Consider the following 26,004-nt stretch of genomic DNA (forward strand, 5'->3'; position numbering starts at 1 on the left):
ACGCCGGGCTCGCCAATGGCGGGTGGGGGCGGGCCTGGGCGGGGCTCTCAGGCAGTCAAGGGACAGTACGGCCGCCTATAGGGTGGAGGGGTGGGACCCGGAGGGGTCGCTGGCCAATGGGCGCGCTCGAATGAACAGCCGGCGACGCGTAGCAGTGACGGCGGGCTGGGACCGTGCCAGGGTAGGGCGCCCCTCACTTAGCGGCCAAGAGCAGCGGGGCCATGCTTCGGGGGGCGCTGCGGTTCGGCTTGGGCCCGGGCCTCTTGGGCCGGGGGCTAGGCACACACAGAGGAGGCTCTACTCTGGGTAAAGCTGAGGGCAGCGGAGGGTGTCGTGGTTCTGGGGTGTCCCCAGTCTCCAGCCATGTGACCTTCAGGACTTGAGGTCCCGGTCCGCGCTGGGAAGACAGCGGGTCGCTGGGAGCAGGAGGTAACCTTGCCTGCCGGAGCTGGTAGAGCCTGGACAGGGGTATGGATCCCAGGGTTGCCTTTCTCAGGTGACAAATCCCAGATCCTTCTGTGCCTGAGCTTACCACCAGAATAGCAGCCATGCTGATTCATTGGTGGCACAGAAGTGCATGAAGTCCTGCTCGCGTGCAGGATGCTGTGCTTAGTGTTGTGGCCGTGAAGGAGGAAAGGAGAGAAAGAGAGGATTCGATAGATGTCCTGCAGGTGCCTGAAGTGTAGCTGGAGAGGGAAGGCTTTAGTAGACCGGTTCAAGACTGGAGAGAACCCAACTCGGAGGGTACCCTGCACTGCCAGTGCCAGTAACTAGCGTAATTGTAGCAGTACATGGAGCAGGTGGGAACGGAGATCAGCCTTGAAAGATGATGTTTACTGGCTCAAGGAAAGCATGAGTTCCAGGTTCTGGGGAACTGAGCAAAGGTTAGGAGGAGGAAAGTATTGTTCTTGTGCAAGGAATTAGCAAAGGCCATCCAGATAGAGAGTTTGAGTAGTAGTATGAAATGTACTCTGGACAGGTAAGGTTAAGTCCAGATCAAAGAAAGATTCGAATGCTGAGAAGAGTTTGAACTTTGAATTGGAGACAGTGAGAGAAGACCTGGAGATTTGTGAGTTAGGTGTGAAAGACAAAAGGATTCATGTATTCAAGACATTTATTGAGCACTTAGGATGTGCCAGGTCCTGTTCTAGACTGGAGAGTCTATGGAGAAGGTAGACATAGTACAGCATGAAGCAATCGCAGATAAACTCAACGTTGCAAGTGTGTTGCATGCTGCAAAAGAGCGGTTCACGGAGCTATGAGATAGCATGACAGGAGAACTTGGCATAGTCTAGGGGGTCAGGAAAGAAGGCATCCCTGAGAAAATGATAACTGAGCTGAGATCTAAAGGAAGCAAGGAGTTAACTGGTCAAAGAAGTGGGCACCGAGTTTCAAAGCAGGGAGAACACCTGTGTGGATCCCCTGTGGCAGGCATGAAGGGGCTGAGGCTGGAGGGTTCGGGGAGGACAGGGTAAACAGGAGCCAGATCATGCAGTGTCTCACAGGCCACGTGAAAGATTTTGGACTTTTATCCTTAGGGTAATGGAAACCCACTGGAAGGTTTTAAGCAAGAGGGTGTGTGATTAAATTAGTGTTTAGAAAAGATAGTTCTAGCTGTGATATAGAAAAGAAGTTGGGGGGTTGGACAAGAGGGGAATGAGTGGAAACAGGAGCTTTTAACAGTTTAGGTGGGAGAGACATCGTGGTTTGGTCTAGGGCAGTGATGGTAGAGATGGGGGAAAAAAGGGGACAGATTGGGCAGATTGGGGAGATATTTAAGAGGCAAAGTCATCAGGACTTGATAACAGACAACATGAATGTAGGTTTGCTGATGGTGATGGATATCCAGGATAAGGTGCCACTCAGAGGTCCGTGCTTTAGAGGGCAGTGCAGCTCTAGGTGTGCCGGGACCTCTTGGTCCAGGAGCCTGGGCTCAGGGGAGAGAGAGGTCTGCACAGGAGAGAAATATGTGTAAGTCCCCTAGCCAATGGAGAGAATAGAGAGTGTCAGTTTTAGGAAGTTGAATCTTGCAGTGCTGGGTATAATGCACTCAAAGGAAGCGAGACTCTGCTGTAGAGAACATGAAGCCACGCTGTGGAGTGCTGCTGGGTGCGAGTTGGCCTCGTGAGAAGGAATGGCAGTGAGGACTGAAAACTCGGTGTTCAGTTTAGCCCGCCTTCTCCGGTGCCCATCCTCTAACACACACCCCCCCTCCACCTCCTGAAAAGGAGATGTATGGCCCTCTTTGACCATAACTGTATCCCACAGACTGGGATGGAAAGGTGTCGGAGATTAAGAAGAAGATCCAGTCCATCCTTCCTGGAGGGGCCTGGAGTCCACTGTGTGACACCAGCCACCTGCCCCCTGAACACTCCGATGTGGTGATTGTTGGCGGTGGGGTGGTCGGCCTGTCCGTAGCCTATTGGCTGAAGAGGTTGGAGAAGCAGCAAGGTGCCGTTCGGGTGCTGGTGGTGGAGCGGGACCACACGGTGAGGTCTGGGGTGGGGCAGAGTCAGGAGTGGGGTGCAGACTCGTATTTTCTTAAGGACTCAAGGGGAGGAGAGGAGAGGAAAGACCTCATTGTTTGAAGGGCCAAAGGGCAGGGACTGTGCTTTGGCCCTTGTTGAGAAATAGCCCCCAGGTTCTTCCTCCCTCAAACCAGAGACCTTGACAATAAGGTTTTTGCTTTTGGAAGCAAATTTCACAACGTTGTATGTCTTGTGATCTCAGAGGTCTGGCCTGCGTTCAAGCTGTGGTTAACAAACAGCTGTCACGACGCCCTTGTAGGTTACATTACTTCTGAGGTTTTTGCACTTTAATTGTTCCTGTTTACCACTGTCAGCTAGTCATGAATCTTGCTCCTTTGGCCACATCCCTCTGTTTTCCAATCAGTAGAGCTAACGTCAGTCTCCTGCCTTGTACTTCCAGGCCATTACCATGTTGTACGACGGCGCCCAGCCCTTTTTAGATGACTGAGCCTCTCTGCTCTGTGTATCTTGTAGTAAGGATTTTAATAGCTATTGTCCTTGATGGGCTGCTGGTGGACTTGCATATAGGTTTATGCAAGTTTAGATTATAAACTTGCAAGTAGGGCTCCCCTTTAACTTTGGGTACGTGGGACTTCCCTGGCGGTCCAGTGGTTAAGACTCCGCACCTCCACTGCAGGTGGCCCAGGTTCCATCCCTGGTCGGGGAACTAAGATCCCGCAAGCAGCAGCGCGGCCAAAAAAAAATTACCTTTGGGTATGTGACTCTCACCCTCCAGTACAGTATTCTGCTCGCGTGGAACAGGGCCCACGTCGCCTTCTCTTGTCTTTCCACAGTATTCCCAGGCCTCCACCGTGCTTTCTGTGGGTGGGATTCGCCAGCAGTTCTCGTTGCCTGAGAACATCCAGCTCTCCCTCTTTTCGGTCGAATTTCTCCGGAACATCAATGTACGTGCTGTGAGATTTAGGGGTGGGGTGGTGACCCCTCCTTTAGCCCAGAGAGGGGAGCAGCCCAGCTGGCTGGGCGAGCACGGGCAGCTAGGAGTTGGAACCCCCAGTTTTCTTCCCAGTGGCGGTGCCCGGAGAGGGCTTCCCTCTGGGTCGGGGCACCGAGCCTGGGGGCTGTGGTGAGAAAGCCAGGGAAGCTCTCCCTCCCTTCTTGAAGTCAGCTTCTTGGAGGAGCTTTTCTTTGCACACAGGAGTACCTGGCCGTGGTCGATGACCCTCCCCTGGACCTCCAGTTCAACCCCTCTGGTTACCTCTTTCTGGCTTCAGAGGAGGGGGCTACGATCATGGAAAACAACGTGAAAGTGCAGAGGTGGGCGCCCGGCACGGCTGCCATGCTGCGTCTCAGCTGCCCGCACGCAGTGGGCTCTGACTCACTTTCGGAGCCGGGGTGACAGAGCCAATGAGACAGGCCCTGCTCCCTAGGAGCTCAGTCCGTCAGGAAGACGGACACGGGCAGACCTCCGATGCCCTGTGCTAAGTGCTGTGACACAGACACGGACAAAGCGCTGCCGCGGTGGTTCCTAAATTCCCAGGTGATGAGAACCACCCAGGACACATCCCTCCTAATAAGTCAGGATCTCTGGGGAGGGGCCCACAAATCTGCAAATGTTTTCTCTAAGAGCTGGAGAGCTAAGCTCGTAGGCTTTGCCGGCCATACCGGGACTCGTGTAAAAGGCCGTGGGTCTCATGACCAGTCAGTCAGGACTATCATCTGGGCCTGTGAGCTCTTCACTGGGCCCCCAACGCCCCATCTGTCACCCTGGGCTCTAATCCCGGCCCGGGTTCACACCTCCTCACGGCTAGATTGCTCCCCAGCACCACGCCAGGGTCTCCTCCGCCCCCCTCTCGTCCAGGCCATCCCGCCCCCATATGGCTGGGCAGGCAGGTTGATCACTGTGCCTGAGACCCTTCAGCAGAACCTTCTACGAGTTTCACTAGTGACATCAGGTCACATCCTAAATGCATTATAAATATTAACTCGTTTAATCATCAGAACATGCCCATTTTACATGTGGGAAAACTGAGGCCCCCAGAGCTAGTAAGCGGTGGCGCTGGGACTTGAACCAGGCAGTCTGGCTTGTGAGTGTGTCCTTTTAGCGCATACAATGCTGCCTTTGGGCATGAGGGTCCCAGAAGGAGACAGTTGTGCTGGTGAGCAGGATTGTTCTAGGAGGTGGACGGGAAGGCTGTCCTGGGCAGAAGGAGTGGAGGGAACAGAGTGACCCGCCCTGTTGTGAAAGGACGAGGAACAGTTAGGGGGTGATAAGGTGTTTAGCGTGGCCAAAGGGAGGCTAGGGTGTCGTAAAGGAAAGGGGGGTCAGATGCTGAAGAGCCTTGACTAGGAGCTTGCTCTTTTCCAGGAAGCAAGGAGGATACGTGGGGAGTTGGGGGCAGAGGAGTGACATGAAGGAGGTGACTTGTGGAGCTGGGGCCCATACTTCTCCCCCCGTACACTCACCCAGCACACATACGTAGACCCACACATTTCTCCAGGCAAGAAGGAGCCAAAGTTTGTCTGATGTCTCCGGAGCAGCTTCGGAAGAAGTTTCCCTGGATAAACACAGAGGGAGTGGCTTTGGCATCTTATGGTGAGGCTTGCTTGCAGAGGGCGTCAGGGGTTGAGCGGCACCTCAGGTTACGAGTCTCAGCACCCCACAGCCAAGTCAAGGAGGAATGCTTCCCTCCCGGCTGGCAGGGCCTCCCCCGGGCCAGGTCGGCTCTCTGTCCTTCCGCAGGATCTGACTCTGGTGCAGTTGGTCAATGTGACTCCCCAGCTTACGAGCCCTAAAGAAGAGTTAGGGGTGCAGGAGAGACAACAGGAGAGGAGGGTCCTAGCCCACCTTCACGCATCCTCTTTCTCCTCACAGGGTTGGAGAACGAAGGTTGGTTTGACCCCTGGTGTCTGCTCCAGGGGCTTCGGCGAAAGGTCCAGTCCATGGGGGTCCTTTTCTGCCACGGAGAGGTGACACGTGAGTCTGCGGCCCCGTGTCCACTGCTTGTGACCTCTGCCAGCCAGGACGCCAGCCCAGACTGGGTTTTACCTTCACGCACAGGCTGAGCAAGGCCTGTGCTTGCTCAGGATAGGGGGTTCTCCCCCGGGGACTGGTCCTGGGCATCCTGACTCTGGCTCCTAACTGCATTTGTCCGTGATTCGTGATCTGCTTGAAGATTTTGGCACTCTCCTGTCCTGTGCGGCCAAGTTCATCCCGCTTACCCTGTCTCTTTGCTTCCGTGTCTGTGGGAAAGCTTCCAGCCTTCCAGCTTTCTTTCCTTAGGAAACCGGTGGAATCTCCATCTGCTTCCTCTTTGAGGCCTCAAGGGCTTATTTTCTTCCCTTTTTCCTGCAGGTTTCGTCTCTTCATCTAACCACATGGAGACCGCCAGTGGGGAGAAGGTGACTTTGAAAAGGATCCATGAAGTCCATGTAAGTTCCCGGCCTAGGTGTCTCCTTTACCAAATGAGAAACGTTAACGGCTGTCATTTTGATCTTCTTCTACCCACTTCCAGTGTGGGTAAACTGAGGCTCAGGAAAAACTGGACCGCTCCCTCCTCCCCCCTCTCTGGTGCCCATAGGTGAAGGTGGACCATAGCCAGGAGTACCAGCCCGTGGAATGCGCCATAGTGGTCAATGCAGCGGGGGCCTGGTCTGGGCGAATCGCAGAGCTGGCTGGCATTGGGAAGGGGCCGCCTGGCACCCTGCAGGGCACCAAGCTGCCTGTGGAGCCGAGGAAAAGGTGACTTGCCCAGGGCCGCGGGGGGGTGAGAGGAGAGTCGGGGAGGGGAGTCGCTGTTCTCGCCGCTTCTAACGCCGCTGGTCACGGCAGGTATGTGTACTTGTGGCACTGCCCCCAGGGACCAGGCCTGGAGGCTCCGCTTGTCGCAGACCCCAGCGGAGCCTATTTCCGCCGGGAAGGATTAGGCAACAACTACCTGGGCGGCTGTAGCCCCTCTGAGGTGAGCTCTGTGGGGTCGGGGTGCCGGGGAGAAGACAGAGACCGGGTGTCGCTGAGCAGTCAGGCTTCTTTGGCGGGCCCAGTGCTGGTCCTGATGTCACGGTCCCCTCTGGCTTTGACTTGGGGTCTCTTCCCCCTATCCGCCACTTACCAAGCGGACAGGTTAAAGAGGCCGGCGAGGCCTGGGTCTGCCCGTGCGTCCCGGGCAACGTAAGCCTTGTCCCCACCTCTGCCCCCAGGAGGAGGAACCAGACCCAGGGAACCTGGAAGTGGACCATGCTTTCTTCCAGGAGAAGGTGTGGCCCCGTCTGGCCCGGAGGGTGCCAGCTTTTGAGGCTCTGAAGGTAACTGGAAGGTGACAGGCGACCCCGGAGCACCTGGGCCCCGCGGGAGGGCCTGCCTGCTGTGTTTGTGCCTCCGCCCCACGGGACCCGTCCCGCGAGCGTGCTCAGCGGTGGTGGAGGGTACCGTGCGCCGACCCCAGCCGCGAGTGGGTGGGGCGGAGCGCGTGGCAGCCCTCCCGAGACCCTGCGTCCTGTGCCCCGCAGGTTCGGCGCGCTTGGGCCGGCTACTACGACTACAACACCTTTGACCAGAATGGCGTGGTGGGCCCTCACCCCCTCGTCATCAACATGTACTTTGCGACAGGCTTCAGCGGCCACGGGCTCCAGCAGGCCCCCGCCGTGGGGCGGGCTGTGGCAGAGGTGATGCTGGAGGGCCGCTTCCAGACCATCAACCTGAGCCCCTTCCTCTTCAGCCGCTTTTACTTGGGAGAGAAGGCCCAAGAGCGCTGTATCATCTGAGCCTGTGAGCTCTTCGCTGGGCCCCGACGCCCCATCTGTCACCCTGGGCTCCGACCCTGGCCCACGTTCACACCGCCTCACTGCTTGATTGCTCCCCAGCACCATGCCAGGGTCTCCTCCGCCCCCCTCTCGCCCAGGCCATCCCCCCCCCGTATGGCTGGGCAGGCGGGCCGACCACTGCCTAAGGCCCAGGCTGACAGAGAACGATGGGGCGGGACCCCAGGACTGATCATGGCCCAGGCTGATGCCACCCACCAGGAGCCCAGCCGGACAGAACACCTCAGGAGACCTGAGCACCGTGGCCCAGGACTGGCTCCTTCGTGGGACCGACCCAGAAAGACTGCCTCTGCCCACCTTTCGGCAGAGCCCAGGCAGGGAGCATTCTGGGGCAGCCTGGCCCAGGTCTATGGACTTGTCTATTTACCGTATTCATCGATCAATAAATGTGATTAACGCCTTCCTTTCAGTCTTCTGTCCCTTCCTCTTTTCACCTCACGTTACCCCATTTGCCTTTGATACCAGGCTGGGGGGAGCACAGGAGCATTCTTAAATCCTAGATGTCAGGCATCTGGTCTGCAGGTTAGTGCCTCCTTTTCTTGAGTTCCTGCAGGGGGATGATTGTAGAGGGAAGGAAGGTGTTCATTCATCAATTCAATACGTATTCAGTTCCAACTCTCGGCAGGCCCAGGGCTGCATATTAGAGATACACCAGCAGGCAAAGCATGGCATGTGGTCTCACTGGGAGTTCTCACCTCTGCCCGGCCCCTCGCCCCTAGGTCAGTCCCTGCGGTGCTGCGAGAAAGCACAGGACGCAGACGCCTCTCCCCAGCTGGGTGTTTCTCCCTGAAGGTTCCCAGGGAAGCTGACCTCTGAGCTGAACCTAAAGGACGAGCAGTTTAACACGGTGAGCGCAGGGTGATCCCAGGCTGCGGGAGAAGCACATACAAAGGCCTGGGGCCAAGAGTTAGCAACATTCAAGGGACTCCAAGTGGTGTGTCCCAGCACAGCAGGGCCGGGGCCTGAAGAGCCAGCTGTGGAGCTTGGCTTTTTCTCTGTGCACAGGGGGCCGCTGAAGGGCTTTCAATAGGGAAGCCACATGATCGGATTCTCCTTTTAGAGAAATCACCCTGCCTGCCTGTGGAGAAGAGTATGAGGCCAAAGCAGGAGACCAGACAGCAGGCTGTCACTATAGTCCACGTGGCAGGGACAACCAGGCCTGCACCATCACGGCAAGAGGTGCGTGGACCCAAGAGGCAACAGCAGCAGCGAGAAATGGGCTCAAGTAAGACTGCAGGGTTCTGGCTTGGACAACTGGGTGGACGTCATGCCGTTCGCAGAGCTGAGGAGCAGTGTGAGGGACGCTGAGTGGGATGGTTTGGGACACGTTTAGTTAAGGCTCTGCCTGCAGGACGTCTGGTAGAAATATCTAATAGGGGCTGACTCACGGTGGTGGCACTGAGGAGGATGTGGGCTGTAGGTAGAGATGTGGGCGTCAAGGAGAACGACGGCATCACCCTGGGAGGGGAGAAGAATAGGGGACTGGTGTGTGTGTGTTGGGGGGGAAGCTGGAGGGGCTCCCGCCACATTTAAGAGATGAGGATGCTGAAGAGGTGGCCAGAGGCAGGAGAAAAGCCCAGAAAGTGAGGTGTCTCCAGAGCCTGGGAGGAAGGGTCAGTGGTATAAACACACACATGAGGGCTGGATTCAGTACCAAGAGGGTCCGTGGGGACCTTACGGAGGGCAGCCCCAGGGAGAAATGCACCCAGTGGGGTTGAGTGTGGATACTCGTTCAGAGGGAGAAGTGAGTGGGAGTAGAGACAGCTAGTAAAGTGCCCACTCCCTCCCAAAGTGGCCTGTGGGGAGAAGAATGAAACATAAAAGATGGAGGTGGTGGACCTCCCGATCATCAGTTGGGTGAGGGAGGGAGAAGAGGGCAGATGTGCTCCCAGGGAGGGAACAGTAGAAGCCCCTGAGTGGGGGGGTGGGGGGGGGGGGCGGTGAGGATGGGTGGGGAAGAACCAGGACTAGTTAGGTGAGCAAAAGAGGAAGAGCCACCTGAATGCGTAATGAACTCAGTGAACTCACGCTGAAAGAGAGGAAGGAACTTGCCAGGGCCCAGGGGCCAGGATGAGGCTGGTTAAACCCAACATCCGTGTTAACCGTGCAAGGCAGCCTCCTTTGGTGCCCAGTATCCACTCACCCTTCCTTCAGCACAGACGCCCCTATCTACTGGTCCGGAGGAAAAAGGCCTTCATCTGGCTCCTCCCCCAGAAGCTGCTTCCTCCAGGACAACAAATGCTGCACTTGTTAGGAAGGCGGTAATGAACCCTCTGCACTCCCACAGGGCTTTATTCAGGCTACAGGACAGCACTTACCCTCGCATCTGTCTTCCCTGTGTGAGGGACACTGGGACCTAGCCTTCACGCTTGTCCCAGCACTGAGCTTGGCTGTCCTAGGCTTGTCCTAGCCTTGGCTCTCAGTGTGTTTACCTGAGTTCCTCTTTGCTTCCACTGGAGCCAGATCGATCCCTGGCCTCAGGGAATTTTCACTCTAACAGAGGTAAGCTGCTTGAGCACAAGTTCCGAATAACATAAGGTCCTAGCGGGGATTTCAGGGAAGAAGGTGGGAAGGGCAGGGTTAAGAAAAGATTTCCTGCATAAGCTGCAAAAATGACCCTTGTCAGAAGATGGGGGTTTTTGAAGAGCAGAGTTGGGAAAAGGGAGGACACCTTGGGTGGAGGGGACCTCGGAGCACAGGCACAGGGCAGGGAAAACGGAGGTATACTCCATGCAGAGTACAAGGAACCCTTTTACTCTGAGCACCTGGGCACTAGGCTAGCTGTCTGACAGGCCTTATCTCATCTACTCCTTCCCACAACACTAGGAACCAGATATCATAATTTCCATGATGAAAGTGAACCTCGACAGGCCCCGCGCTTCCCCAAGGTCTCACCTCTAGCGTGATGCACCCTGGATACGAACCCCAGCCATCTGACTCCTGAGCTCCCCCGGTACGGCCTCACACCACACTCCCTCCCAGGAGTAGCACTAAGTCCTTTTGGCTGGCTGGTGAGAAAAGCAGGAAATCAGATGGAAAAGGAGATCATGAATCTTAGATCGGCCCTATTAAACCACCTCCACCCTCCGGCATTTCACCTGCACAGCAGTAGGCGTGTTTCCCAAACCGGCATGCGAGGAACACTGCTCAGGAAGATACTGGCATTCCCACTGGGGTGGAACAAGCTTGGGAGATGCCGGGTGCTGTATCCCCGCCCGGGTGCTTCACGCTGCTCATCAACACCCCAAGGGCGCTGAGAAGTCCCTTCACTCTGTCTAAGCCAGGCCTCGCCACCGTTCGCCCGTCACACTCGGCCAGGCGTTACTGCCCGCAGAGCCGTGCCCGGCCGGCCGTGCGCTGGGCCATGAACTTCAGGGGCGCGTGCCAGGCGCCCCGGCCCCGGGGGCTACCCTCACGGCTGCCACGGCCGCCGACCTCCCTGCCTCACCACTGACTGTGTGTGGCCATTGGAAAAGTTCGGCATCATCGTCCTCACTTGCCTGAAAAGAAAAAAGGTATAAACGCTTCCCTGGCAAGGCGTCGAGAAGACTCAATGAATGAAGTAAGGGGTTTCTTTCCGTGTCCGCGACAGAGAACACAGCCGAGGCTGCAGGTTCTCCTGGTGGGTTTCGGGGAACTCGGGAGGAAAGACTCATCTCCAAGCTTCCGCCCGGTCCTCAGCTGCGCAGATGCCCACGAACCTCCCTGCGAGCCCGGGGAAGCGGGCGCGGAGGACCCGGCTGCTGGCGGGCGGGCCGCCCCCTCGGGTCGGGCTCGGGGCGCGGGAGCGGCGGGCGGAGGAGGAGCCGCGGGCCGGGAGCCTCGGCGCTTCCGGGGCAGCGGGCGGCCGGCTGCACTTCCCGTGGGCGAGCGGCCCGCCGGGCGCCGGAGCCCGCGCCCCGCACCGGCCGCACCGAGGCAGCGCCCCGCGCACCCAGGCGCAGGTGAGCGCTCGGGGAGGCGCGGGCGGGAGCGGGCGCGGCGGGGCCCCGCGGGCCGGGCGAGCGGGCGAGCGGGCGGGGCGGGCAGGCGGCTGGGCCGGCAGGACTCCCGCGGGCAGTGGACCCCCGCGTTCGGCCCCGTTAGCGGCCCGGTCCCCGGTCCCCGGTCCCGGACTTGCCCCCTCCCTGCGGCACCTCTGGCCGGTTCACCGCCGTCCCCTCTGCGCCCCTTCACCTGGCCGCTCGTAGCCCCCACAACGCGGAAACGGGTGAAAAGGCCCTCGGAGAGAGCTAGCACCTTCTCTGTCGCCAAGAAGCTCGTGCAGGGAGTCCTCCCTGAGCTTGAGGAGCCTGCCTGGTTCAGGTGGCTTCGGTCTTGAACTGTAGATTCTTTTTCTTCCAGGCTCTCGCCTCCTTCTCTGCTTTGGTCGCAGCCTCTCCCTCTGCTCTTCTGATGGCCTTTGTGACAGTGTTTCAGCAAGAACAGGGCTTTACTTAGGGTTACAGGCCTACGGAGCGACCCCTTCCACAGTCATTTCACGAACCTCTCCGATGGGCTGGGCATCGTGTGACAGCACTGAACAGGACAGAGTCAGCCCTCGTCCTCTACCTGGGGACACTAGGAACCACACACACCCTGACAGGTGCAGCTAAGAGAGGGGAGGATGGAGTACAGGCTCCCCAAGCCGATGCACCTAACCCAGGGGCCACGAGGGTCAGGAATGACCCATTGTCAGAGGAAGTCACATCTAGTTATTTTTAAAACCTTTTTTAAAAATTGAAATACAACCCCCACACAGAAAAGTGCACAGATCTTAAGTGTACAGCTTTCCCAGTGTCACGCAGTGACATTCCTGTGCAGCCCACACCCAGAATAAATAAAACATTACTCACACTCCAGAGTTTTTTTGACTGCACCAAACAGCTCGTGGGATCTCAGGCCCCGGCCAGGGATTGAACCCTGGCACCCAGTAGTGAAAGCCTGGAATCCTAACCCCTAGGCCACCAGGGAACTCCTCAGATGCCCTCTTATGCCCACTTCCAGTCACTACTTTCACCCATGGGTAACTGCTATCCTGGTTTCTAACATCATAAAATAGTTGTATTTGGTTTTGAATTTTGGATACTTGGGATCATACTTATGTACTTTTGTGTATGGTGTTTTATACTTAATATATAGATTGAACCCTGTTGCATTTAGCACTCGTTCATTTATTCTCACTGACGTGTAATTTTTCACTGTATGGATAGACCACAATTTATTTCTACATTCTACCGGATACTAGGATTGATGGATACGGTTGTTTCCAGCTTGGGGTTATTGTAAATAGTGCTGCTGAGGTATTCTTATGTTTGTCTTTTGGTGAGCATATGTTAGCACTGCTGTTGGGTACATTCCTAGAAGTGGAATGTAGCGCCAGACAGTTTTTCAAAGTCCTCCTACCAATTTGCACTCCCACAGGCAGTATATGAGTTCCTGTTTCTCCACATGCTTACCAATACTTGATATTGTCTGTCTTTTTCATTGTAGCCATTCTGCTGAGTGAGTGGGAAGTGGGGTTGCATTGAGGTTTTAATTTGCATTCCTCTGGTGACTAATAAATTGTGCATCTTTTCATACATCTGTTGGGCGTTTGGATACCCTTTTGTGAAGTGTCTGTTCAATTCTTGTGCCCATTTTTCCAATAGGTTGTCTCTCTTTTTCTTACCAGTTTGTAAGAGTTCTTAAATATTCTGGATATGAGACATATTGGATATGTATTTTTAAAATATCTTCTCTCTCTCTCAGGAGATTGCCTTTCACTGTCCTAATGATGTCTTTTGAAGAACAGAAGTTCTTCATTTTAATGTCGTCCAGTTTATCATTTTTCCCCTTATGGTTCTATTATTTATGTTCAGTTTTTTTGAAAAACTTGTTGCCTATCCTGGGGGGTAGGGAGTGGGCAAAATGGGTGAAGGTGGTCAAAAGGTATAAACTTCTAGTTATAAAATAAATAAGTCCTGGGAATGTAATGTACAACATGGTGACCATGGTTAATAATACTGTATTGTATATTTGAAAGTTGCTAAGACAGTAGTACTTAAAAGTCCTGAGGACAAGAAAAAAAAAATTTTGTAATTATGCATGGTAGTGGAAGCCAATTAGACTTATTGTGATGATCATTTCTAAATACATACATAAATCGAATCATTGTGTTGTTCATCTGAAACTAATATAATGTTGTATGTCAATTATATCTCCATTTTTAAACATCAGGAAAATAATCAAAGTCAGGAAAATAATCTCCTATATTTTCTTCTAAAAGCTTTATTGTTATCCTCACATATATCTACTATCCATCGGAAATTACGTTTTTGGTATGGTGGCATATATGGGTCACGATTCATTTTTCCCACAAGGCTGTCTAAACTGACCCAGCACCATCTAGTAAAGAGACCACCTTTCCCCGCTGCACTGCAGTGTCAGCTTTGTCATAAACCAGCAGACTGTATAGATGTGGGTCTGTTTCTGGACACCCTATTCTTCCATTACTCTGTTTGTCCTTGTGCACAAATTATCACTGATTGTTCCGTATGTCTGAAGATATAAGCTAGAGAGTACGGAGTGGAGAAAGAGAGTGATCAAAAGAACATGAGGCTGGGAAGGTAAACAGGGACCATATATTTAAGAGCTTGGTAAGTCATTATAAGGAATTTGGGCTTTAAAAGCAATGAGGAAACATGGATATTAAGCGACAGAATGATGTGATCAGAGATGGGAAAATCAGTTAGTAAACTGAAGTCATCCAGGTGACAGTCTATGGTGGTCTGAACTATTTAATATTGAATAGGTATAATTGACAGGTTTAGTAATTGAAGAGATGTAGAGGAGAGTGGCAGTCAAAGATGATTCCTAGGTATGTAGATAAGGCAAGTGAATGGGTTGTGTGTAATTCACTGAGACAGAGAATACATAACGAAGATCAGGAACAGAAAGTGATAACAGCAGAAATATGGGAGAATCATCGGATTTTGGCAACTTTTGTACAATGGATAGTTGTACTATCCATTGAAATCAAGACTATTTTTCTAATTTAGAGTAGAATGTTTTAATTTCTATTTTTGAAGCCTAAACAATTCAGTTTAATATGAATCTTTTGTAATATATTTTCATTATATTTGGCATTTACTTAATAGATATCTCTTACCTGCCCTACTGATATTGGTAAATTTTACTAAGAAACCAAGTTGAAGGTAGATTTTAACAAAGAAGAAAGGCCCAGTGAAAATAATAAAATGTCTGGTTTTAAAATAGCACAAATAGCAGTAATAATGCAGGTATTCCAATAAGAATATAGACTTGTATAGCCTAGAGTTACTATTATTTCCTTCTGGTAAATACTTCTGAACAATATGCTTTGAAGTTATTTGAAATTATTCTCTGTTAGGAAGATACAGATTGCAAATTTTCATCCTTCTTTGGTCCCCAGACATTACTAAGACTTTCTGTCTGGTTATGGTTAAATATGAACAGAATTAGATATTAATGAAATATTTGCTAATGAAAGATGAAGATATTATAAAAAGTTAGGGAACAGAATCTTAAAGCTAAACGTTGCTGATTCATTTGCTCTAATAAGACAACTATTCATGAATCAGTTCCTACAATTCATGTTCTCTGACATGATTCTTTGGAAAATAATGCCAGTCTTCTGTTAAATTTTTAAGCATGTGACGTAATCATTGCGCTTTAACTTGGGATGGTATTTCAATAAGTAATTACGTGTGATAGTCAACCTATTTTGTAGTCAGCCTATTTAGTTAAAAGTGTTATAAACGTACTGAAATCTCCTGAAAAAGAAAAACAAACAAACAAAAAAACCAGTAAATCTTGTTTTCTGTTTATACTATGATGTTACATCTTCCCTTCACTTCACAGGCAAAACTTAAAAAGTGTATAATTAACTGTCTTCATTTTCTAGCAGGCATTTCATTTGTTCCCCATAATCTAGTTTCTGTTCTAAATGAAAGTGGGGTATTGTGTAGGCAGTTGGTCTCTCCTAATTTTCAAATTCAAATGCTTCTTCTTAATCCTCACTGGGCATTTGACATTGTTCACCAACACCATTGTAAACACCATCTCATTTTCAAAACTCTGTTTCCTTGCCTATCATAACATTGCACTCTCCTAATGTGTCTGCTTGTAAAACTTGCCCCTCTCCATGTTTTAACTGTAGGTATTCCTTAATGCTTTGTCTCTTTCCATGCTACGCTTTCCCCAGATGATTTGAATGATCACATACAGGCTGATGACTACCACATCTATAATTCTGGCCCTGCTGCCTTCTTCAAACTCCAGACTCATTTTAAACATATGGCTTGGCATGTGTCTGCATGCAAATATCCCACTAGGATCTTAAACCTACTGTTGCTTTATAGTAAGTTTTTATTATTCTGGTAGTGGAAGTCTTCTTAAAGTTCCTCTTTAAAAATCTTAGTTTTTTTTTAATCTAACCGCCCCCCCCCCAAGCCTTTTTCAAAAATATATAAAAAGCAGTCATTTTGTAAGCTCAAAAGGGAACTAATGTATAAAGGCATAATTTGTAAACTACATCCGTCATTAAATTCACTGCTGGCACAATCTATATTATTACATTCAATGCCTGCGTATTTACTTGAGACCTACAGCAAATACAAAATAAGTTCACACCATTTCAGTTTAAAATGACCTTTAGTACGCATATGACATAGTTTCAAAACTAAGGCAGTTTTTTAAAACTAAGGAGCTGTTTTCCAAAGACCAATTTGCTACATTTTGCAAAATACAGCAACACTAATTAAAATGCTTCACATTCCGTGTTTGGTCAGTAAGATATATTCCCATGTGACTAAAATACAGCTAAGGTTTTAGATTTTAACAACCAAGTAACAATACTTTTGATATATAATTAAATTTAGGGAGTTCCCTAGCGGCCTAGTGGTTAAGATTCAGTACTGTCACTGCCGAGGCTGGGGTGTGATCCCTGGTCGGGGGGCTGAGATCCCGCAAGCCTCACGGCCAAAATATTAAGAAAAATAAAGCAGTGGGTGCTTTTTTATACACATACACACACACACTCACACATATATTTGAAATGTTTAAAAGTCTTCAAAATTTACAAAATGTAGTGCTGAAAGCATATGTACCTTGTTATATATGCAGCAAAAATTCAGCAAAATGATTTAATTTAATACAGGCTATAAGACTTCAGCTTTCTGCCTGCTAGAGTCCCATCTTAAATCTGACTTTATAGCAAAATTAGTAGTTTGAAATTTATTTCACAAAATCAAATCCCAAGATTTGCCAGGCAGTTTTCAGTTATTCCACTGCTTATATAAATCGAGATGAGTGGTTCCTTGTGTCAGAATTACCTGGAGAGCTCTTAAAAAAGTACAGATTTGGGGGCCCCACTTCTGAACTATTGAATAAGAATTTCCAGGGGCAGCTATATTTTTAAAAGCTCTCTAGGTGATAATTGTATACAGCTTAGTTTAGGAGTCACGGCTGCAGCCCACTAGACCAATCCTTAGTTACATCAGAATCCTGGGGTACTTGTTTTTTGTTTTTTGGCTTTTGTGCTTTTGGGTTTTTTTTTTGGTTTTTGTTTTTTTTGACGCACTGCGCGGCTTGTAGGATCTTAGTTCCCCAACCAGGGATCAAACCCAGGGCCCCAGCAGTGAGACCGCTGAGTCCTAACCACTGGACCGCCAGGGAATTCCTGGGGTACTTGTTTAAAAATCACATTCCCAAGTCTTACACCCAGAGATTTGATTCAGGAGATTTGGGATGGGGCCCAGGAACTGGCATTTTAACCCATCATTTTGGTTGGTCCCTGTGTTCATTTTCTTTTTTTTTTTTTTTTTTTTTTAATTAATTTATTTATTTTTATTTATTTATGGCTGTGTTGGGTCTTCGTTTCTGTGCGAGGGCTTTCTCTAGTTGTGGCAAGCGGGGACCGCTCTTCATCGCGGTGCGCGGGCCTCTCACCATCGCGGCCTCTCTTGTTGCGGAGCACAGGCTCCAGATGCGCAGGCTCAGTAGTTGTGGCTCACGGGCCCAGTTGCTCCGCGGCATGTGGGATCTTCCCAGACCAGGGCACGAACCCGTGTCCCCTGCATTGGCAGGCAGATTCTCAACCACTGCGCCACCAGGGAAGCCCCCCTGTGTTCATTTTCTGTGCTGCATGACAAATTACTACGAACTTAGCAACTTAAACCAACACCTATTTGTTATCTCAGAGTTTCTGTGGGTCAAGGGCCTGGGAAAGGCTTGGCTGAGTCTTCCGTTGGAGTCTCACCCAGCTGCAGCCCAGGTGTTAGCTAGGGCTACGGTGCCATCAGAGATGCAGATGGGAAAAGACCCACTACTAAGCCCCCTCAGGTTGTTGTTTGTTGGCAGAATTCACCTCCTTGAAGTTGTAGGACTGAGGTCTGCTTTCTTGCGGGCCATCAGCTGCACACCACTCTTGGCTTCTTGAGGCTGCCTGAAGTTCCTTGACACTTTGCCCTCTCATGACATGGGAAATTCTTCCAAGACAGCAAGGGAGCCTCTCTCCAGTCTGCTAAGATGAATTTTTACACCCACACCTACACCCATGCACATACGTACATATGTACATACTATTCATTTATATGTTATATTTACATATACACATCTTATATAGCAAATATACATACCATATGTATGTATATACACATATACACACACACGATTATGTTACTATATATATGATGTGTATATACATTTATATACATATGCAAACACACACACCCTACAGAATAACACAGTCATGTGAGTGACATACTACAACCTTTGCCATATTCTTTTGGTAAGAAGTCATGGGTCCTGCCCACACTCACAGGTATGAACATGGGGCCACCTTAGGGTCTGCCCACCACAGTCCGTAACTCCTCAGAAACAGTGTATTGTGCCTCTCTAGCTATTAACAATTAATTTTAATTAATTTTAATTAACAATTATTAATTATTGTGCCTCTCTAGCTATTAACAATTAATTTTAATTAATTTTAATTAACGTTGTCCTGCAAGTTCTAACGCATCCTGCCCTGACAAGTGTTTCAGCAAATGTTTGAGAAGCCAGTGTTGGAGCCTTTGAAACCAGTGTTCTTAAAGTCAAAAATCACATGAAGAGTAGATAATAATTTATCCATCAAAGAAGTGAAAAACTCCCTCAAACAATTTAAATCTTTAAGCAGACCAGTTTTTTGTTTGTTTGTTTGTTTACTTTCTGGCTGCACCACATGACATGCAGGGATCTTAGTTCCCCGACCAGGGATCGAATCCGCCCCCCGCCCTGCAGTGGAAGCGCAGAGCCTCAACTGCTGGACTGCCAGGGAAGTCCCAGGCAGACCAGTTTTTAGCACTCAGATTCAATGCTTTCCCCATTCATTAGCCTCACATACAATCAAACATAGTGTAGTAGTTTCCTATTGCTTCTGCAATAAAGTACCACAAACGTAGTGGATTCATACCACACACACTGATTATCTTATACTTGTGGCAGTCACAGTCTGAAGTGGGTCAGCGGGGCTGCATCCCTTCTGGAGGCTCTAGGGAGGAATCCAGGTCCTTGCCTTTTCCGGCTTCTAGAGGCTGCCGCCTTCCTTGCGCACAGCCCCACGCTACACCCACCTCTGCTTCTGTTGTCACATCTCTTCTCTCACTCTGACCCTCCTGTCTTCCTTTTCTAAGACCTTTGGGATTACATTTGGCCCACCTGGATAATCCAGGCTAATCTTCCCATCTCCAGACCCTTAATCACATCTGCAAAGTCAGCTTCTGCCAAGTAAGGTAGCTTATTTTCACTGGTTCTGAGGATTAGGGTGTGGATGTCTTTGGGGACCACTGACAGTGATTCCAGCTTAACAGAAATGTGATATGAGTTATATAAGATACATAATCATATGCCTTCATAGGTTTCAGAACATTCCCTATATAATAGATACTGGAGACCAGTTAGATATTGAATAATACTTAATACACTTTGGATTTTATACAGTGAAACTTTATTTACCTCACATATTAAGTTCCTTCATGTAATATTGAAAAAGCATTCTAAAAACACTGATGGTAACAGGCTACTGCTTTTTTTTTTTCTTTTGAAGAAGCTCTTTACTAATTTTCTATCAAGTCTTTGTAATTATCTACAAAGTAGGTATTTAGGTCTATATCATTCTACTTGATGAATGTTTTAAAAGCACAGGGAAAGGTGACTACATAACAAATCAGAGAATAGACGGAGTGAGGGATGAGACCTTCCAGTTGGAGATTTGGGTTCATTATCTTCTTACCTGCCTGACAACTATGTCTCCCATATCTCGACCATATCTCGATATAGACTGTTACTAAATCTTGTAAAGATTAAAGCGTATTTGAATGTGATTGCTCCACCGCCTCAGCTGTACAGAACTGAAAAAGTAACAAGGAAAATGCAGTATGGTTTTAGACTCTAGGAAGTAGACAGTGTATACAGTTAATGGAACTGATCTGCATTCTTGCTCAATTATCCTTTGTCAAAGATGCTATTTCCTGTGTTTGAACTTTTCCATAATATCAATCACTAGGGCTTATACCAATCTACTTCCAGTGGCTGTTGGGCAATTGGATTTCTTAAACAAGCAATGAAAAAAGGCAGCTACCCAAAATCAGCATGTATCACCAAAAAGACACGTCATTTGATAAAATGAGAAACTGAAACTTAGATCTATCTACATCTGTTAAGTGTTATGTAAATTTTGAACCTTTAGGCTGTCATTAAAAATATCAAATGATTCTCCAGTTTGTAAGTGTATCAAGGCCAAATAATGAATTTTCAAATTAAAACACAATTGAAAAAAAGATTTAAATAACATAAAAAGCAAGTAACATTGTGTCTACTGCTGGGGGGCGGGGTGGGGAGGGGAAGGACATCTTGAATGGTTGAAATGAAGATGTCAAGAAACAGAGACTCCTGACCTGGAAAAGGATTTCAAAACCTAACAGTGGTTACCAGGCACTGCCTCAGTCTCACCACTTAGGGGCTGAAATCCAAAGAGTGTTAGGTAGGAAAAGAAACCCATGTCCTTGTTAATGTTCCCCTTTTCATGTCTTTTTGGCTTGCGTAGCAGCTCTCTGCTTTGCTCTTTCAAATGTACTTCTGGTCCCGAGCCCGTCGCAACTCCTCCTCCTCCTCCCGCACCCCTGCACCCACTACTGCTGCAGTGGAAGTTCTCCTTTTTTTGAACTTTGGTATATTTTCATGAATCATCAGTATCTCTTGTCTTCTCTTCATCAGCTTAGCATAAGGGTGTTCAGCATTTAGCAGAATGAAGCATTTTTGTCCAACATTGAAGGACATTCTTTTTTTTTTTCTAATTTATTTATTTAATTTTATGTATTATTTTTGGCTGTGTTGGATCTTCGTTGCTGTGCGCGGGCTTTCTCTAGTTGCAGCAAGCGGGGCTTCTCTTATTGCGGAGCACGGGGTCTAGGTGTGCAGGCTTCAGTAGTTGTGGCGCACGGGCTTAGCTGCTCTGCGGCGTGTGGGATCTTCCTGGACCAGGGCTCGAACCCGTGTCCCCTGCATTGGCAGGCGGATTCTTAACCACTGCGCCACCAGGGAAGCCCTGAAGGACATTCTTTAAATTTTGAAAACTCTTATCTCAGCGCGTCTGTTCAGACAAGCCGTTTCTCTGTGAGTTCCTGGGTGGCGGGGTGGGGGGGGTTGTTTTGACCTCTGCAGATCCATCAAATAGTGAGAAAGCAGTCCTTGCTCTAGAACCAAGTTCTCCACCAGCCCCTCATCTTCAGAATCCACTAGAACACAGTGGCCCCATCTTGGATCAGGGTGGGCTCTGCCCCACGCAGTGTCCTCCCAGAAACCTAGGCAGAAAGAGCCTCCACCATCAGGGACATCAGGTCATTGTGGTGGGAAGAGAACATGGCCATGGCGAGTTGCCCGTCTAATGGGCCTTTGCATTTCCATATAAATTTAGATGCCGTTTGACAATCCCTTCCCTCCCCCCCCAAAAAAAAAACAAACCAAAAACCTTCCGGAATTTGGAATAACATTGAATAGATCCCTCCAATATCTAGATTATTTTAAATACATACTAACCCACACTATTTTCTGAGCATTGTATGCCATGCGTTTTACATAAATCATCTCATATAATCTTCACAGTAATGCTGAGCAGGCTGTAGTATTATTTCCATTTCACAGATGGAAAAGCTAAAGTTTAGGGTTTCCCTGGTGGCACAGTGGTTAAGAATCCGCCTGTCAATGCAGGGGACACAAGTTCGAGCCCTGGTCCGGGAAGATCCCACATGATGCCGAGCAACTAAGCCCGTGTGCCACAACTACGGAGCCCGCGTGCTACAACTACTGAAGCCCACGCGCCCTAGAGCCCGTGCTCAGCAACAAGAGAAGCCACCGCAATGAGAAGCCCGTGCACCGCAACAAAGAGTAGCCCCCGCTCACCACAACTAGAGAAAGCCTGCATGCAGCAAGCAACGAAGACCCAATGCAGCCAAAGATAAATAAATAAAATAAATTAAAAAAAAAAAAAAAGCTAAAGTTTAGCAAGAGTAAAGTAGTTTACCAGAGGCCACAGTTCATAAGAGATGAGATCTAGGACCTCTGCCTGCAGAGTCTGCAGCCTTTACCACTATGTACAGCTGAGGGAGGGAGGGAGGGAGTGGAGGGAGGATGGGTGGGTGGATGGAGGGAGGGAGTTATTCAGGGGAAGGCAGACCTGGAGGAAAAGTCCCCCAAGGTTTCTTACATGTGCTCTCTCTCTACTGCTCAACATCTGTCTACCCTGATATATAATTATTTGTCCAAATAGTAACCGACCGTCTTCTCTGATTTCAGCATTTACACAGGAAGTCCTTACAACAAGCTGCCTGCCAGCCGCCCTTCCCCAGGTCCCGAATGCAACCCTGGCCAGGTGGCGCGGAGAACCGTCACTCTGCTGGTCATGCTGAGCTCATACTCTGTAAGTCTGATGGCTACACAGTCGGGGTTCAGCTGGCAACCAGCCCGGATCCCAGTGGTGTCTGTCCCTAATCCCCTAAGGGATGAGGGGCTCATCTAGAGACTGAGCCTCTGTCAGGCACCAGGAGAGAAAGAAATGCCAGAGCCCACCCACTGGGACTGGGAGTAAGGTTAAGTACAGCTTTTGTGATCCTGTCTCTCTGTCTCTTGTAGGATGGCTGTTGGATGAGGTCAAGACTGGGTCCCCTCCCTTCTCCCACTTTACCAATGCCTGATCTCATGGGGTTAGTTTGGAGCCCACCACTATGGCATCATCACCCTCCTTGCCAGCTCCTCGTTCCAGGTCCAAGAAGCCTCTGGGCAAGATGGCTGGTGAGTGGACACAGACTCCTAATTCCAGGAAGCTGCCTGGCCACCAAGCACAGGCCCTGGAGAGATGCAGGGAGGCTGACGGGGTGGGCGTGGGGGGGGGGGGTCCTGCCTTGACCTCAGTGCCCAGAGGCTCTGTGGGGAGTGAAGGGACGTGCATCAGGGAGCCTTCAGTCCTTTTGGCTCACAGGTTTCCCAGGTGTGCTCAGCTAGTCTTCCCAGCCTGGAAACCACTGTGCTGAGTGCTTAACAGGGTGTCTCTTTTTATCTAAATCTCCCTGAACCATTCAGAGGTAGGAGCCAAGCAGAGAGAAAAAAACAAATCAACCTCCAGGACACCATACTTTCTGTCCAGGTCAAAAGCTGAGGAAGCTGAGTTGAAACCATTTGGAGTACTCACAATATGCCAGACACTGCATTATCTCTGCTGATCTTCAACAACAACTAAAATGAACCCATTTTACAGATGAGGAAGTGGAGACATTGACTTGCTTATGGTCGTATAGAAAGCAAGTAGCAGGTCCACAATCAAATCTGTGTGCCCCACTCCAAAGTGTGGTCCCGGATCACTCAGCTCTAAGGTCTTCAGGTACTCTGGGCAGTGAGTGGTCCTCTCCCACACTTCCGTTTTACCCATTTAGCAACAAGCTAGGATTTCTCAGGGCCAAACAGATGCCAATCCCTGCCTCTCTGCCCCCCATAATGGGTAGCCCCTTAATCTAAATCCACCTCCCCTCAATGCTGAAAGTGGGTTTGGGGACTAATTGATCTTTACCAGCTTAACATAGCTCTACTTACTGACTCACAGATGGTTGACTAGTCAGCTTGTGGGAAGTTCTGGTTAGGATAGGCTAGGGGGGTACCAGCAATCGAAGGGCGTGGAGCACACAAAGCCATCTTTCCCAATCAGGCTGGTGAAACAGCCAGAGTTCTTTTCTTTCTTCCTTCCTTCCTCCCTCCCTTCCTTTCTTTCTTTCTTTCTTTTTTCCCTCATATTGTTGTTATACCAAAAGCTTTACAAAAAATTATTGAGGTATAATTGACATACAGCATTCATTAGCATAATGATGCAACATTCGTATACATTGTGAAGTAATCACAATAAATCTAGTTAACATCCATCACCATACATAGTTACAGATTTATTTTCTTCTTGGGATGAGAACTTTTAAGATCTATTCTCTTAGCAACTTCAGAATATGCAGTACAGTAGGACAGGCTGGCATTACATCCCTGCCGACTTATAAAACTGCCAGAGTTTTTAATGTATTCCCAAAACCTTTAAAGACGAGGGAAACTTTTGGGCAAGTCCTGAGGGATGTACACAGTCGCAGAGCAGCAGTTGTGAGAAGGTGGACAGGGGAGATGGGCTGGCCTCCTCCCCGAGGTGGCTCCTCTCTGGGGGGGTCGCCAGGAGACCCCTGCTGAAAACTCCAGGCCAGAGCAGTGCTTCTTCCCCGCAGACTGGTTCAGGCAGGCCCTGTCGAGAAAGCCCACAAAGACGCCCGTCTGCCCAGAAAGCACCCGCAGTGACGTCTCAGAGCCGAGCTCCTCGGACAGGCCCCCACCCCTGGGCCCCAGCCCAGCGGTGTCTCCCACCCCGCCGCCGACACACGTGGGCGCCCACGGCGGCAGCAGCGGCGGCAGCGGCCGCTGGAGCAAAGACTATGACGTGTGCGTGTGCCACAGCGAGGAGGACCTGGCGGCCGCGCAGGAGCTGGTCTCCTACCTGGAGGGCAGCGCTGCCGGCCTGCGCTGCTTCCTGCAGCTGCGCGACGCGACCCCCGGCGGCGCCATAGTGTCCGAGCTGTGCCAGGCCCTGAGCAGCAGCCACTGTCGCGTGCTGCTCATCACGCAGGGCTTCCTGCGGGACCCGTGGTGCAGGTACCAGATGCTGCAGGCGCTGAGCGAGGCCCCCGGGGCGGAGGGCCGCACCATCCCGCTGATGTCGGGCCTCCCCAGAGCCGCCTACCCCGCCGAGCTCCGATTCATGTACTTCGTGGACGGCTGGGGTCCCGACGGCGGCTTTCGCCAGGTCAAGGAGGCTGTCACGCGGTGTAAGTTACGGGGAAGGGAGAACGGGAAGGGGCGTCAGCCATCGCGCCCGCTCTACTTGGGCTTTTAGGAGACACCCAGTGTGGCCTAGTGCAGGCTTCAGTTTAGAGCACTCAGCAGATGCTGCGCTTTTTTTTCACAAATAGGTTTGTGGCAACCCTGCGTTGTCAGATGATGATTAGCATTTTTTTTAGTAATGACATATTTTTAAATGAAGGCATGGTCATTGTTTTTTTAATCCATTTTTTATTGAAGTGTAGTTGATTTACAAGGTTGTGTTAGTTTCTGTTGCACGGCAAAGTGATTCAGATATAGATATAGATAGATATAGATATATATACACACATTCTTTTTTTAAAATATTCTTTCCATTATGGTTTATCATAGGTTATTGAATATAGTTCTCTGTGAAGGCACGTACATTGTTTTTAAAAACATAATGCTATTACACACTTAATAGACTACAGAAAAGTGTAAACATAACTTTTGTATGCACTGGGAAGCCAAAAAATTTGTGTGACTCACTTCATTGCAATATTTGCTTTATCGTGGTGGTCTCGAACTGAACCTGCAATATTTCTGAGGTCTGCCTGTAGTTCAGAATGCAGGCTCTGGAAAAAAACTGTGTCACTTGGGCAAGTTACTTAAGTGCTCTGTGCCTGGGTTTTCTCATTGGTTAAACGAGAATGAAACTATATACCTAAATAAGTATGTACACTAAGTAAGTTCAGAACGTGGCCTGGCACATGTAAAGTACTTGTGACAGGCCGGGCCTAGCGCATTATCAAGTCCTCAATAAATATAAGTCACTATTATCATTATTAGTATTAATAGTATTAGGTTTCTCTCACTGAGGTCAGGTTGGAGATGGCCACCAAGAGCTGGGAAAATGCCAGGAGGGACCCTGGTTTAGTATTGGTTTAGTAACGCAAACAGGTGCAAAGTAATAGGAAAGAATTGCCTACCATAAGCGTATCCGGGGAGGGGCATTATATTACAGTGGGTTTAGAAGTAAAATAGACTAAAAGGTAGCGAAGGTAGGGACATGTGGGGGAAACAGAGATGCTGGGATTTGAGGAGGGTGACAAGCCATGTGATTCTCTTTCGTCTCTTTCAGACCTGCAGACCCTCAGCTGACACTTCTTACATCAACACGGATGCAGACAGTTGGAGCAAAGCTGGAAATGGAGTTAGAGGGCCTAGGACCTTGGATTCCAGCAGACGTGCCAAGTTGTAAGGAGTAAGTTTGCAGCACGTTGTATGTGACCCTGGGATCAGATTGTCCGTGGCCTCCATAACCGTGGGCCCCCAGGAAGGC

General features: G+C 49.7%; 2 protein-coding genes and 1 long non-coding RNA gene across 8 annotated transcripts; 2 read left to right on the forward strand and 1 right to left on the reverse strand.

The window, feature by feature from the left end:
- Positions 1-94: 94 nt before the first annotated feature.
- On the forward strand, positions 95-7,710 carry FOXRED1 (FAD dependent oxidoreductase domain containing 1). Of its 4 annotated transcripts, none has more exons than XM_057552629.1 (12): positions 95-181; positions 2,269-2,451; positions 3,166-3,242; positions 3,323-3,433; positions 3,685-3,803; positions 4,988-5,082; positions 5,362-5,463; positions 5,842-5,918; positions 6,068-6,228; positions 6,319-6,448; positions 6,687-6,791; positions 6,996-7,710. In XM_057552629.1, exons 5-12 carry the CDS (start codon positions 3,778-3,780, stop codon positions 7,248-7,250), a joined length of 951 nt encoding a protein of 316 aa, XP_057408612.1. In that variant the 5' UTR covers positions 95-181; positions 2,269-2,451; positions 3,166-3,242; positions 3,323-3,433; positions 3,685-3,777; the 3' UTR covers positions 7,251-7,710. The 4 variants fall into 4 exon arrangements, with proteins under 4 accessions (XP_057408612.1, XP_057408611.1, XP_007183442.2 ...); XM_057552628.1 differs by having other exon boundaries at positions 175-306; XM_007183380.2 differs by lacking the exon at positions 3,166-3,242 and having other exon boundaries at positions 175-306; positions 2,269-2,489.
- LOC103009917 (uncharacterized) lies at positions 5,463-12,054 on the reverse strand. Its single transcript, XR_451102.2, has 7 exons — positions 11,547-12,054; positions 10,406-10,807; positions 10,203-10,315; positions 8,696-8,765; positions 8,003-8,130; positions 7,675-7,854; positions 5,463-5,942 (listed from the first exon to the last, which is right to left on the reverse strand). It is a non-coding gene; the product is annotated as an uncharacterized LOC103009917 (long non-coding RNA).
- On the forward strand, positions 10,765-26,004 carry TIRAP (TIR domain containing adaptor protein). Of its 3 annotated transcripts, XM_057552635.1 has the most exons (6): positions 10,886-11,251; positions 21,555-21,937; positions 22,140-22,263; positions 22,476-22,634; positions 24,095-24,688; positions 25,804-26,004. In XM_057552635.1, the coding sequence occupies exons 4-6, from the start codon at positions 22,568-22,570 to the stop codon at positions 25,821-25,823; spliced, it is 681 nt and encodes a 226-aa protein (XP_057408618.1). In that variant the 5' UTR covers positions 10,886-11,251; positions 21,555-21,937; positions 22,140-22,263; positions 22,476-22,567; the 3' UTR covers positions 25,824-26,004. The 3 variants fall into 3 exon arrangements, with proteins under 3 accessions (XP_057408619.1, XP_057408618.1, XP_057408617.1); XM_057552636.1 differs by lacking the exons at positions 10,886-11,251; positions 21,555-21,937 and adding an exon at positions 10,765-10,822; XM_057552634.1 differs by lacking the exon at positions 21,555-21,937.

This window comes from Balaenoptera acutorostrata, chromosome 9 (genome assembly GCF_949987535.1).
Source record: "Balaenoptera acutorostrata chromosome 9, mBalAcu1.1, whole genome shotgun sequence".
NCBI classification, from domain to species: Eukaryota; Metazoa; Chordata; class Mammalia; order Artiodactyla; family Balaenopteridae; genus Balaenoptera; species Balaenoptera acutorostrata.